At 26.0% G+C, this 14,391-nt stretch overlaps 1 protein-coding gene across 1 annotated transcript in view; it reads right to left on the reverse strand.

The window, feature by feature from the left end:
* Positions 1-14,391, reverse strand: part of LOC145828585 (uncharacterized) — a 34,846-nt gene that overhangs the window by 6,865 nt on the left and 13,590 nt on the right. The window contains exons 8-31 of the mRNA XM_082936340.1: positions 14,012-14,146; positions 13,810-13,948; positions 13,485-13,753; positions 13,254-13,424; positions 13,019-13,192; positions 12,826-12,949; positions 11,958-12,013; positions 11,562-11,664; positions 11,399-11,501; positions 10,883-11,000; positions 10,645-10,781; positions 10,331-10,586; positions 9,954-10,181; positions 9,680-9,871; positions 9,436-9,581; positions 8,104-8,194; positions 7,899-8,042; positions 5,428-5,838; positions 5,093-5,370; positions 4,841-4,973; positions 4,243-4,459; positions 3,285-3,430; positions 3,132-3,226; positions 2,873-3,065 (exon numbers count right to left, since the gene is read on the reverse strand). Of these exons, the coding sequence (XP_082792466.1) occupies positions 2,873-3,065; positions 3,132-3,226; positions 3,285-3,430; positions 4,243-4,459; positions 4,841-4,973; positions 5,093-5,370; positions 5,428-5,838; positions 7,899-8,042; positions 8,104-8,194; positions 9,436-9,581; positions 9,680-9,871; positions 9,954-10,181; positions 10,331-10,586; positions 10,645-10,781; positions 10,883-11,000; positions 11,399-11,501; positions 11,562-11,664; positions 11,958-12,013; positions 12,826-12,949; positions 13,019-13,192; positions 13,254-13,424; positions 13,485-13,753; positions 13,810-13,948; positions 14,012-14,146 (4,059 nt within the window). The remainder of the gene's footprint in view (positions 1-2,872; positions 3,066-3,131; positions 3,227-3,284; positions 3,431-4,242; positions 4,460-4,840; positions 4,974-5,092; positions 5,371-5,427; positions 5,839-7,898; positions 8,043-8,103; positions 8,195-9,435; positions 9,582-9,679; positions 9,872-9,953; positions 10,182-10,330; positions 10,587-10,644; positions 10,782-10,882; positions 11,001-11,398; positions 11,502-11,561; positions 11,665-11,957; positions 12,014-12,825; positions 12,950-13,018; positions 13,193-13,253; positions 13,425-13,484; positions 13,754-13,809; positions 13,949-14,011; positions 14,147-14,391) is intronic.

A 14,391-nucleotide genomic window follows, 5' to 3' on the forward strand; every position in this document is an offset into this window, starting at 1 on the left:
CTAATATCAATAAAAAAAAAACGAAATAAATCATTGTATAAATAAAAGTATAATTACAGTGACAAAAAAGTTTTTACAGACTAGAGTTAATTTTTGAAGGAATTAAGTAAAACATAAATCGTAGTACTTCATGTAAAATTTAAAAGTTGCCGTTACTATATGAGCAAAAATTAATATTTTAAAAACACTAAATTACCTAACTTTATACAAAATTTTATAGTTTGTTTTACTGTTTTTGTGTTATATTTTCAAAATAAAAGTAAATATCATATTGTAACTTGAATTGAACAAATTAAATTCTATGTTCTGTACATAAAATGGAAAAAGTTAGATTTAATTTAACATATGAGCAAAAAAAAAGCTTCACTCTTAGAGTAAGCAATAGATAGGAAGCTATTTAAAAATTACTTTGATTGGTTTGTATCTGATACTTTTTGTATTAGATAAAGCTAATAAAAATAAAAATATTTTCAATTCTAGTATATACGAAACTTTTTTACTTTATAGTATACATATATATAGAGAGTACGTGTTAGATATGCACGAAGAGATTTTTTCATTTGTTTTTTTTTTTTTTTTTTATCTCTGTTACCTCTTACCCTAAGTCGGTTTTTTTAAATTTATTATTCTACTCTCGTGCAAATTTGCCACTTGTGCAAAATTGACCCATCGTGCAAAAATGTCTTATTGCAAAATTGACCCATCGTGCATAAGTGTCTTCGTATAAAAGTTTTCCTTCGTGCTAAAATGTCTTTGTGCAAAATTTACCCTTCGTGCAACAGTGTCTTCATGCATATTTGACCCGTCCCCAGATATAAAATAAATAATAAACAGTAAATTGAAAATAGGCAAAAAAAATTAAGGGTTATAATTAGTGTTTAAAATATTTTAAACATTGCATTTTAACCCATAATATTTTTATAAAATTTTAAGTAACTATTTTAGATAGAAGAAATAAAACTTTTGATAAAATATTTAAACCGAAATAAGTAAATAAAAAACATGAAGAGCACTTTACATATAGGCTACAAGCTCAAAAAAAAGTAAGCCAGTAAGGAAGAGTAAATAGTTAAGAGTACTTTGATTTTAAGAACAACATTTTTTAAATTAATCTAAACGTTCAGATATTGTTTAAGTTATAATTTTTTTTTAGTATATTCAAGCACAAAGCTTAATTATATAAAGTAAAGTTGAAAAAATAAGATACTTCTTTTTACAATACAACCAGTTTGATTTACAACACTGTTTGAAAATGTACCGGTTGCTAAGTGTGTAAGACATAACAAAGGATTGTTTTAAATTCTGATGTCATTTACAAAAAAAATCTAATGTATAGCAGTTAGTAATGAGACCCAACTTTTTTGTACAGTTTACATATGTTAGTTCAGAATACAACTAATTTACTAAACAACGTGGAAAGCTAGTACTATATAGCTATTTTAACGCTCAAGATTTGCATTTAAATTAACTAAACTAAAAAATGTCTTCTGTTTCAAATGAATGCTTAAAACTAACTTTTTTTATTAAAAATCATTTTATGTAAAATAAAATAAAAGTTTTCACAAAGAAACTTTTAACCTCTGTAAGTAAAATACAAAAGAAAAACATAACAATTGCAGTCTATTTTATAAATAGCAACAGTTATCTTTCAAAAGTTCAGAATAAGCTCTGAAAAGTATTCTGAAATAGTTCCCATTAAAAGCAAGGTCATTCTTTATTGTAGAATTATTTTAGTATATGAATGTTAAGTCTTCCTAAAAAATAATTTTTTTAAAAGGGCTTAAATGAAGAAAATGCATTCAATTTCTAGATGCAAGAGTTTCTTGATTTAAACCTTAAGAGTATATAAATTACAATTTATTGTTTTAAGGCTGTTTAGAAATTAACCAACAAACTAATTTTAATAATATTTTGTAAATTAAAAAGTGTTTACTTATCATAATTGTTTTATTTTTTTTTAATAAGGAAACTCAATAATAATTTATTTTATTACTTGTTATCATTATTTACTGATACTTCAAGTAACAAAACTTAAAAGATAAGCTTTTAAATTTGGTCAACATCAGTTGTTTGAAATATTAGATTGGTAATTTTTTTGTTAAAAGTGATCTAAATGAAATAATTTCGTCAAAATGTAAGAACAACAACAATTTTCAAAGTTCTCATTTTATTGAAACTGACTAACACTTCTCTATTTTTAATAAATAAATAAATTACACGGATTTCTTAATATTGCTTTTTAAGTACTTTTAGTATAACTAATTATACAAGTATAAAAACTAAAACTTAAATCTTACTTTTCCTACTTGTACTAAAACGTTTTTTATAGTATTTTAGTAAAAAACATAATTATTTGAGCTGTGTTAAAAACTAGTGGATAAAGATACTTTTTGTTTAGGATTGTTATATTTTGTTGTAAACATTAGAAACACCAAAATCGGATAGTGAAAAAAACTATTTCAAACTCGAATTCTGGTTGAAAAAAAATTGTACTTATTTAAAACAATTATACTTGCTTTTATTATAAGTTTTTTAAATGTATCAAAAAAAAAATCTATAGCCTTGTGTTTAATTTTAATAAGTGGTGTAAAATAAATAGAATTACGTTACTAACAGCAATAATTATTTTCTAAAATTAACATACAATTTTTAAAGTAAATAAAAACTTCATAGAAATTAGGGTAAATATTTTTTGATTAACATGTTTGTCTGTAAAGATTCATAAAAGACTACTATTGAAAGTTATTGTTTTGACCGACTTAGAAAATTTCTAAATTGAAACTGAAAACAAGATTAGTTTGCATAATGACTTTTAAGTATAATGTTTTTTTTGTATTATAATAAAACTTAATAAAAGTAATATATTTCTAACCTTTATCTGAGATTGAAGTTTTTTGTTTAAATTATTTTGATCAATTAGGCTATTTTTAGCATGATCAAACTGATTTTCTATATCGTTAAGTTTTAATTCCAGTTTTTTTTTCGACTTTACTGCATCTTTTCTCGCCTTAACTTCAAAATCTAAACTTGATTGCATTGATTCAAGAGATCTAGCAAAGTTCTTTCTGTAAGAGTTTTTAAAAAAGGAAGTTATTTTTTTGAATTAAGCTAACAAAGCAAACAAGAAGTACTTCGTATTTTCAAAATCTTCGTCTTTTTCCGCAAGTCTTTTATCAATGTCAGCTTTTACATGTGTTAGCTCTAGTTGAAGTCGTAGCACTCTGCTCTAAAGCATATTATTTACTTTTATTTTATTTTAAAGCTAAAACAAAATTTTTACATACTTCTTCAAGCTCTAGTGCACCTTCAGCTTCTTGAAGGGCTGCTTTAAGCTCATCTGCCTCTGCTTCAGCTTTTTTCTTAGCTTTCCTTAACTCGTGAATCGATTTACCACCACTTGTTAGTTGATCAGTGAGATCACCTATTTCATCTACAAAACAAATAGGATAAATTAAGAAATTATCTTTTAAAAAGAGTTTAAGTAGTGCTTTCTAATCATAGACATTCAAGTATTCAAACTTTAAATAAAATCTATTTAAAAAAATATCTGATCTCTCTTAATTACATTTTAGACATGACATTAAAATGTAAAAATTATCTGCAAACTATTTTACATTTTATTGCCATGTCTAAAATGTAATTAAGAGAGATCAGATATTTTTTTAAATAGATTTTATTTAAAGTTTGAATACTTGAATGTCTATGATTAGAAAGCACTACTTAAACTATATCATTATAATATTTTTTTATGTAGGGAACTAAAGTTAAGATAGTGACAAAGTATAAAAAGACTTTTGTATAAATTCAACATTAAATCCTTGGTGTTTCTTTTACATAAAAGTGTTGTATATTTAAAAACTTACTTATTAAAAGCTTTGTCGTAGTTTTTAAGATCAAATTATCATTTGAAATCTTTGTAAGTTTTTAAAATTTTAGATCTGATAGAAATAAAAACTATTTATACGAAAGTTATAGTTCGTGAGTTTAATTAGACTAATCAATATCTAAGTTACTTCTTAGTCTGATTAGTTTTTAATTATTATTTATTGCCTAATTATTTCACAGCTAAAGCAAAAACTTTTTAAGATCTTATAAGAATAATTTTAAACTTTGTTTTATTAAAAAAAAATATTTTCTAACATATGAAAAACAAGCTAACTTGTGTAAAACTAGTTTTTTTTCTGTAGATAAAAATATATTAAAAAAGTTTATACAAAAAAGTTAAAACAATTTAAAAACAACCTATCAAGTTTTTGTTTTCACGTTTTACTACATCTAGTTGTTCAATGCTTTCTTCATATGATGTACGTAACTTGTAAACTTCAGTTTGATAGTTACGTGATTCACGTTGAGACTCATCAAGTTCTGACTGAATCTCCTCAACCCGTTGTTTCCATGTTGCAATTTCCATATCAAAGTTTCGTTGCTTCTTGTCGAGAGCGTTAATAGTCGCGTTTGCCTTTGTTTAAAAATACAGAAATTTATTTTATACTTGATACTTTACACTATTCGTAGTATATGAATGTTTTAGTATTAACAGATTAGTAATATTGAACTATTTAATATAGTGAAAAGAATAAGTATTAATATTTTCTAAAGAATGTGTGATAAATGTATAATATAGTATTTAACAGAAGTATAAACGACTGAAAACTCATAACAAAAATTAAAGTTAAAATAAAGTTTACCTTATGATTTATAAAGCTTTAAATATTTTAAATAATAATGCATTAAATGACAAAACTTTCTACTTGAAATTTCTAGTATGAGTTGAGTAACTGTTAAATTGTATATTTAAACTAGCTTCAAAAAAAACCGTTTGCTATGTAAAATTACCAACTCTTTCTAAGTCTATCGTTAGATCTTCGATTTCAGCAACCATTCTTTTCTTCAAATTTTCAAGAGTGCTGCATTTCGCTAATACATTCTCTGTACGTTCTTCGGATTCTTGCAAACGGAAAGCTAACTTCTTTCTAAGTAAATTATGTTTTTATATATTTTTAAGTTCCCTAAGTTACAATAAAATGTAGTTAATCAAAAACAAAATCTTAAATACAACTTATTTGATATCATTTTAAATGCAGTATCAAACTTGGCTTCTTCGAGTTCTTCCATACGCTGAATGGCATCAGACTCATACTTTGTTCTCCAGGATGTAATTTCAGCATTGGCTTTCGACAAAGCTCTCTGCAGTTCAGCTTTTCCTTCTTGTTCCTCTTCAACCTGCTCACGAAGCAAATCAAGATCGTGGTGAGCAGCTTGGAGAGCATAAGTTAAAGATTGTCTTTCTTTAGTTTCTTCTTCTAATTGTCGTTTATAATCCTCAATCAAAGAAGTCATATTAGATTTTGATCTTGTTAGATTAGAAACCTGAAAACAAAAACTTTTAAACAAACTATGTATACACATCTAGAAATAATTAATAACCTTGCTCTCTGCATCTTCAAGCAGTTGCAGGTATTCGCTATTTTCATTTATAAGTTTAGTTTTTAGAACAGATAACTCATTAATGACAAGCGCGTTTTCCTCAATTTTGTTGCGGTAATCTACTACGTTTTCCTCTGCTACTCTTAAGCATCCTTCAATCTTTACTTTAGCTTTAGTAATTTCTTCTAGTTGTGAGTTTGCATCTAATAGCTCCATTTGCAGCTGAGAACTCTCTTTTTCTACTTTATTCTTAACTCGAGATAGATTTTCTACTTGTTCAACTAGCTCTCCAAGTGAATCTTGGTGACGTTTTTTTAGTGCTGCCAGATCTGCTTCATATTTAATAACTGATTCTTCGTACTCTCGACGAACTTTTTGTAAGTCATTCTCACGTCGTTTTATAAGTTCAATCTTTAAATTTCAAAAATTTCTGATTAGTTTGTATAAACGTAGCATAAAACTAACTTTAATTATCAAATAATGTTTTTATATCTAACAATTTAACCACATGGTTTGAATAACTTTTGATTTCGCTTAGCATTTTATTTATTCAAAAAAAGGTTTAGGTTTTCTAAGTTATGTACGAGTAATTATTTTTCTTTAATTAAAGTTTTATTTAATAAAAGCTAAAGTCAAAATTTTTTTATTTTAATATACTAATTTTGAGTATATAAGAAAACTCTTTGTTAGATCTTTAAAAGTTTTACTTTAAATGCATTAAAATTTAGGGTATATTAATATAAAATTTCTTTTTATCTTTAAAAGTAAATTAAATGAAATGTCACTAATTATTTCAAACAAGTATGTTTGAAAACATATTTGAAAATTTTCAGTAGCTTCTTTTAAAGCTAATTTTGTCGCTATATTAGAAAAGGTATATGCATTACTAAGTAAGTATTTATAACATGTAATTTTTAGTTTATAAGATCTCTATTTTGATCTATTATACATAAAATGCATTTATTTAGAAAAATATTGGACTAAAGTTTAATTTTTACAAAATTTCATGTTTTAGTTTAAAACTAAAATAAATACGAACCATTACCAATTACTTATCGTAGTTAATAAAGATAGTTCTTTTAGTAAGACTTATGACTACTTGAAGCTTTTCTTACTAAAACTATCAAACTTAGCTAATATACCGTAGTTTAAAGCTTCACTAACTTTAAAGTTATAAAAATAAAACTTCAAGTCTAGCTAATATAGTGAAAATGCAATCAGCGTAATTAGTAATAAAGCAAAGAGTAATTAACAATACATAAGTACTTCCAATTACAATGAAACTAAAAAATAATAAAACAGAACAACAAATTATAAAACAATTTAAGAAAACAAGGAAACAGTATAATCAAAATCTTTATGTTTACACAACTTAGGTTTTTTTAACAAAATACAAATAGCTTCGAGTTTAATTAAATCCGAAATGTGAAAACAATTTTTACCAATTTTAAATCTTTTTAAATTGCAATTACTAGCACATTCAAGGTTATTTACTAAGTGTTCAGCAATAGCAGATCTTTTTGAAGCATTTATTACTCTAATAGATTTATTTTTCTTATTACTCTTACAAAATTCATCGATACTTTTTGGAATATGTTCCTTTACTTTTTTGCCAAATTGTCTTGAGGTCATCCCGACATAACTAGCTTCACAGAAGCAGTTAAACTGGTAAACTACCATACTTTGTTTAAATTCTGCTATCGGATCTTTTCCCCCAGGTCTAAACATTGGTTTGGATACGAAAATAACGATCGGCTTTGCCGAATGACAAGTCTTATTTACTAATTGGCAAATATCTCTTTCTAAAACTCCTGAGAATTTAAACAAAGTATGGTAGACCTCAAGACAATTTGGCAGAAGAATAAAGGAACATATTCCAAAAAGTATCGATGAATTTTGTAAGAGTAATATGAAAACTAAATTATAGTAATAAATGCTTCAAAAAGATCTGCTATTGCTGAACACTTAGTAAATAACCTTGAATGTTCTAGTAATTATAATTTAAAAAGGTTTAAAATTTGTAAAAATTGTTTTCACATTTCGGATTTAATTAAACTCGAAGCTATTTGTATTTTGTTAAGAAAACCTAAGTTGTGTTAACATAAAGATTTTGATTATACTGTTTCGTTGTTTTCTTAAATTGTTTTATAAGTTGTTGCTCTGTTTTACTATTTTTTTAGTTGCATTGTAATTGGAAGTACTTATGTATTGTTAATTACTACTTGCTTTATTAATAATTACGTTGATTGTATTTTCACTATATAAGCTAGATTTGAAATACTATTTTTATTGCTTAGTATACAACTGACGACCGAAGCATGAAATATATTTTGTTCTGAAAATTTGATTCTTATTTATATTGTTTGAAATAATTTATTATAGTGTCAAAACTTTTAATTATTTAAAGTTATACACAGTAGAGACTAATATATAAATATAAACTAATACCAAGTGTATTATTTACAAAACACCTGAGTTGCACTTTCTCCTCCAGCTTCTTCAAGTTGTTCTGTCAACTGATCCAATTCACGAGTAAGGTCGCTTCGAGCACGTTCAGCTTTTGCACGAGCGTTCCTTTCATTTTCAAGCTCACTTTCTAAATCTTCTACTCGAGCCTGTATTTTAAAGAAGTCGTTTATCTTATTTTTTGTCAAAGTAAACTTAAGTTTAAATTACTTGTAACTCTTTGACTTTTCTTGACAGCTGATAAACTTTGTTCCGCTCGTCTTCGAGATTTCCTAATAGTTCATTTATTTCCAGATCTTTTCTAAATAAAAAAAATCGCTAATGTGACATTATTTCTAAACAAAAAGTATAAAAATAAAAATCAATAAGAAAAACTCTGTGTGATTATAAGATAATTTTGACTTCTATTAACTTTACCAACTTATCTTGGTTTGTATGTAAACAAATTTATAAAACAGCAGTAGAACTTATGTACGAGCATAAAGTTAATTTTATAGGCAAATTTATTAACTTTTCAAAAAACATAAAACTTTAATGTCAATTATTTTCCTTATCTTAAAAGCTATCTAAAAAATTGTTTTTTTATTTTAGAGAACGCACCTTTGTCTTTAATTAAAAAAAAAATTTGGTTTGGGGTTGGAATTATTTCATGGGGTCCCTCCAAAAATAAAGATTTTTTTTGTTTTTTTTATCATATGGTATTAAAACCAAAAATAAATATTTTTTTTTAATTTATTTTCTTTTTCCCTTAGTTTGCATGTTATTTAAATTCTTAAATGTTTATTTTATAAATAATGTTATTATTTTTTTACGATTTGGCCCCAAATCAAAATGTAGTATATTACACTATCATTTGCCTTGGCCATTTCCTAGATAAAAAATTGATAAAAGGAAAAAAAAGTTAATAAGAATGTGAATTACAACAAATTTAATTAAATTATTTTATTTTAATTAAATTAGATGTAATTCACATTCTTATTAACTTTTTTTCCTTTTATCAATTTTTTATCTAGGAAATGGCCAAGGCAAATGATAGTGTAGTATACATCATTTTGATTTAGGGTCAAATCGTAAAAAATACTAACATTAATTATAAAATAAACATTCAAGAGTTTAAATAACATACAAACTAAGGGAAAAAGAAAAAAAAATAAAAAAAATAAAATATTTTTGGTTTTAATACCATATGATGAAAAAAAACAAAAAAAAACCTTTATTTTTGGAGGGACCCCATGAAATAATTCCAACCCCAAACCAAATATTTTTTTTTAAATTAAAGACAAAGGTGCGTTCTCTAAAATAAAAAAACAATTTTTTAGATAGCTTTTAATATAAGGAAAATAATTGACATTAAAGTTTTATGTTTTTTGAAAAATTAGTAAACTTGCCTATAAAATTAACTTTATGCTCGTAACTTATGTTATGGTATTTCTATAATATTTTAGAGAATAATTTTAATACTTTTGGTTAACACATAAACTATAACTATATATAAACTAATAACATAATGTAAACTATAGCTATATACAAACAAATATTAACTTTTTTGTACTTTGATTTGATTGATTCAAGTCTCTTTCTAAATCTAAAATCCTGTCTGCTGCTGCCCTTAAATCAGCTTCAAACTTTCTTTTAGATTTTTCTAAGTCGTTTCGTAGTTTCCTTTCTTGTTCTAATGCTCCTTCAGTCTATAATTTTTTCGATTTAATCTTTTATTGTTGGTTAAAAAAAGGTCTCAAGAAAAACAAACCTCGTGGCAAAAAAAAATATTTATTTATTCACTTACATCCTCAATTTGGGATTCAAGCTTTACTTTAAGTTTACTTAAATGGTTTGCTTTATCTTCCATGGCCTGAAGATCATCTAAAGTTTGTTGTTTAGATTGTTGCAAGTACTTGTTTTCTTTTTGTAATGTAGATATACATTGATCTTTAGAATCTAAATCAGAAGAAAGATTCCTCACCTTTCTTTCTAGCTCCTAAGAATTTAAATGTAGGAAAAATAAATATTGTTTTAATACTTTGAAGCACTAAAATATATCCAGAAAGGCTTTTACTAACGTGTTTTTCATTGCCAAGACGCTTTATATTCCCTTCTGCACTTTCAAGATCTTGAGAAATTTCTTCGTTTAATTTTTCTAGCTTTCTTTTATTTTCTGAATACTTCTCATTGTTTTTAATTTCATAATCAAGTTTTTCTGTAAGTTCAGATATTTCTGTTTCTAAATTTTGTTTAGCCTTAATAAGCTGCTCGTTTCTCTCTTCGGAGTCTGCAAGGTTTTCTTGCTCCTAAGAGTTAGTTATAAAAGGTAGCATTTTTATTGCTTTTTATGCGTATAAGTGATAGTTTAACAAGTAAAAGTAGCACTAAGATTAAATGGTTATTAAAGTGCTTGATTAAAACTCAAACTTTACTTAAATGAAATATTTTTACTAACAGCTTGAAGTTGCAAAGTCAGATTATTTTTTTCTGACAGCAAGCTAACACACTTTGACTCGTAGTCTTTGCGCAATTGCTCTTCTTTTTCAAACTTTTCTTTTACTTCAGAAATCTCTGCATCCTTTTCCCTTAACTTGTCTTCAGCTTTAACAACGTTTAGTAGAGGTTTCATCTTCATGTACAGTTTCCACCAGTGCCAATCACGAAACTGGACAAACTTCCTAATGTTACGTTGGATGCATCTGGCTGCAAGACTAAAAAAAAAATGATTTTTTTTTTTTTTTTCAATAATTAAAATATTTTAAAGCTTACACTCTACTAAGCATTTTTTGGAATTCAACTCTCATCAATTTGCCACGAGCTTTTGCTTGAAGTTTATTTATTATTACAGCTAATAAATCGTCACGTCTTTCTTCAAGCTCAGCCAAAACTCCAGCTTTAAAGAATACCTGAATAAAATTTAAGCAGTTAAATTAGAATTTTGCAGTAAAGTTTATGAAGTGGTTGCATAAAAAAAAATATTTTTATTTATACTCAAAAAATGAATTACTTTTGTGTTTCCAATTTTGTACAATGAAACGTCTAGTTCTATTGATGCCATAATAGTTTCTGTCGCTTTTTTACTATCTATAATCTTAGAAACTTTTTTTGCGGCAAGTATTTGGTACCTAGAAAATTAAATAATCAACTAGGCGAAAATGCTGATTTAATTAAATTTTTTTTTTTGAGTATATACGGTCAAAAACAAATTAAGAAAAGTTAGTATTAATTTCAGTTTAACTTTGAGTCTAAAACTATGACCTAAAAGAACAAACTAAATATTTAAAACGTTTAAAAAAAACTTTAGTTAATTTAGAGACGATCCGTTTAAAATGTTTTATCAGTAAGACGTACTTTAACGTTTAATATGTAACCATTGAAATACATCAAGTATATATTATATTAAGAAAGATTGACTAACTTTGGTCTGAAGGATGTGGAATATAGAACAATCTAATTTGACCTTACAACGCTTTTCAAAATCAAAATGGTTTACAAAAAGTACGGTATAAAACTAAACAGTTACCTTTGTTTAAATTCAGGATAAGGAAGTCTATTTGGAAATCCTTTTCGACAAATACGAATACCTTCGAGAACGCCATTACATCTTAGTTGTGCAACAACCAATTCTAAATAAAGTCAACTATTTGTATTTTTTAAATCTAGAAATGTTTATGAATTAAGTTTACCTGAATCTATCAGTCCAGACATCTTTTGTTCGTTTGGAATGATACAACGAACAAAATGAGGTTTGGTATTTCTCAAGTTTGTCATCAGCTTGTTAAGCTGTTCCTTTAATTATGCCACAAGTTAGCCTCGTAATTAAAATTTTTAGACACAACTACAGTGTTTAAAATTGTACAAAATAGTTCATATCAGCTTTAAAACAACACTTAACATATTCTTTTAAAAATGCAAGCTTAAATCATAGTCTAATTAAAAATGAGTCTAACAACTTGCATACAGTTTTATAGCATGCGGCGTGAATTAGTAGGTTACTAAGTTTAAATGGGCATATAGATACATTAACTTCAAAGGGTTTAAAAAGTACTCTACAAAAACGAATAACTTTATTAAACAATTACTCTATACAAGGCAGAAACTGTTTGGAATCCACCTCCTTTTCCGTGTTTCTTTTTACCTATACAAAAATAACTATTTTTAATATACAAAATCATTATTTTATATAAACTAATTTACAGATTTCAAAAAATACTGTATACTTTACTCAATATCGTTTTCAAAGTATTTAGAATACCAATATAGAATTATGTGTCTAGTTTTTAGTCGTCTAGTAAGAGACTCTATAAACAATTTTGTGCTAATTATAAGGTTGTTGTTAAGTTTTCTTTGATTTCCAATAGTATCTATAATTTTTTGTATCTATAATTTTTTTAAGTATTTAATGTAAATATAAATTTTTTTAGTTTTTTTTACGGTTAAAAGTAATGTTTCAAAATATATTCTTAAATATTTTCACTTGATTTTAATACCTACAGTGTCATGAAGAAAAACTGCGACCTAAATTGTATATATAGATATTGTGCTTGAATTTCTGATAATGTAAATTGTTTTATAGTTTAAAAGTTGCAAAACTTCATGATAAAGATACCGTTTGTAATGATTTGTTTTAATTGTTAAAATTTTGATGTTATTATTTTGTTTATTTTTGTGTTTACTAATCTTAAAATGAAATAAAAGTCTTTTAGACAAATGTTATCTTAAAATAAGTTATCTAATCTAAGTTTTAATTAAACAGTTTTTAAAAATCATAAGATAGTTACTAACTTTCTTTACTATGGCTACAAACTAACAAAACTAACACTAGACAACATCTGACTTTAAATGCAAAAAACATATTGAATAGTTTTTAATTGATATATAAACTAAAGGAATATATAGTTATGAACTATACTTTGAAAAAACTATTAGTAAGACAATTTCTAAGCCAACCGTCTTTGTTTTCAGAAAAAATCTGTGGCATCAACTTGTTATTTGATTTTCTAAAAAGTTGAATAACAGTTTCATTCAATGGATCTTTGTTTTTGAACAACCATCCATCAACATTGTACCCAACCTATAGTTTGCACAGCATTTACTTGTTTGTTATAAAGTATTTTGTTATAAAGGTTTATAAGTTTTATACCTCTCCAGCATAGTGCTTGATTAAAATATCTGGTCCTCCTTTTTTAGAGAGTTTAACTTTTTTAAAGGCAGGAGATTTTTTTTCGTGAGCTGTATAAACTTTGTCTCTAAAAGTTTTGTCTGTTGCTTTCGGTACTATTGATTCTTCTTCAAGTATAGAAAATATACCCATAGGCTGAAAAACATCAAATTTTAATTTACAGTTGACAAAAGTATAATTTACGACAACAATAAACCTTTTCTAGAAGCTCAATACAATCCGCTAAATCCATGCCAAAATCAATAAAGGTCCATTCAATTCCTTCACGTTTGTATTCTTCTTGTTCGAGGACAAACATATGATGGTTAAAAAATTGTTGAAGCTTTTCGTTTGTAAAATTGATGCAAAGTTGCTCAAACGTGTTAAACTAAATATGTTTAAATTGTTAGGTTTTAAATGAATCCCTTAACTTAAATAAATTTTAAACCTCAAAAATTTCAAATCCAGCTATGTCAAGAACACCAACAAAGTAGTTTCGAGGTAAATTAGTTTCTAATGTTATATTGAGTTTCATTACTATCCAATTAAACAAATTCTTATAAGTTGCTTTTGCTAGTGCACCAGTTGCGTTGTTACACTGCTCCATATTTTGACCCTTGTTTACAAATTCGTTACCTACCTTGACCCGAGGACGCGTAATTGCTTTGCAAAACTCTGGAGAACTCACACCAAATAGATAAGCCACTTTGTCAGCAACTGAAAAAATAAAAATAAATACTAACAATAAAAAAAATTATAACCACAACTTTTACCATTGACTGAGTCTACATCAGCTTGTTCATCACGTGGTTTTTGTTTATAGGTCATGTTGCCAAAATTACATATACCAGCTGTAATTCTAAAAGCTCCAAGTTTGTCTTCTTGATCAAAGCCTAAGACTTCAAAAGCTTCCTAAAATATTAAAGTAAAAAGAACTAAATTTATATTATCTTTCAGTAAAAATAAATAACCTACATCAGTCAAACAAAACTCTTCTTTATCATCCATTCCATTTACTGTTGTAACACCTTGACTCACCCAAAAAAAGTCTTTAGGATTGGTTGTTAGCTGGAGACTATCGATCATGTTTTGATCGTTACTCGTCATAAGCTGTATAAATAAATTAAAACCTAACTGATCAATGTATTTAATTTGCCTATATAAACTAACTTATTTGTTATCATAATTTTAGCAAAAATATTTGGGTGCACGACTATTCAAATTCAGACAACTCAAACTCCGACAATTCAAAGTCTTAAAAATAAGTATAGAGGGCCACAAAAAAAATGTATATTTGTCATTTATAAAAAAAAACATATATCGGTCATATTAATATCTACAAGATTTTTTTTTTA

Source organism: Thalia democratica, chromosome 2 (genome assembly GCF_965202585.1).
Source record: "Thalia democratica chromosome 2, ktThaDemo2.hap1.1, whole genome shotgun sequence".
In the NCBI taxonomy this organism is placed as follows: domain Eukaryota; kingdom Metazoa; phylum Chordata; class Thaliacea; order Salpida; family Salpidae; genus Thalia; species Thalia democratica.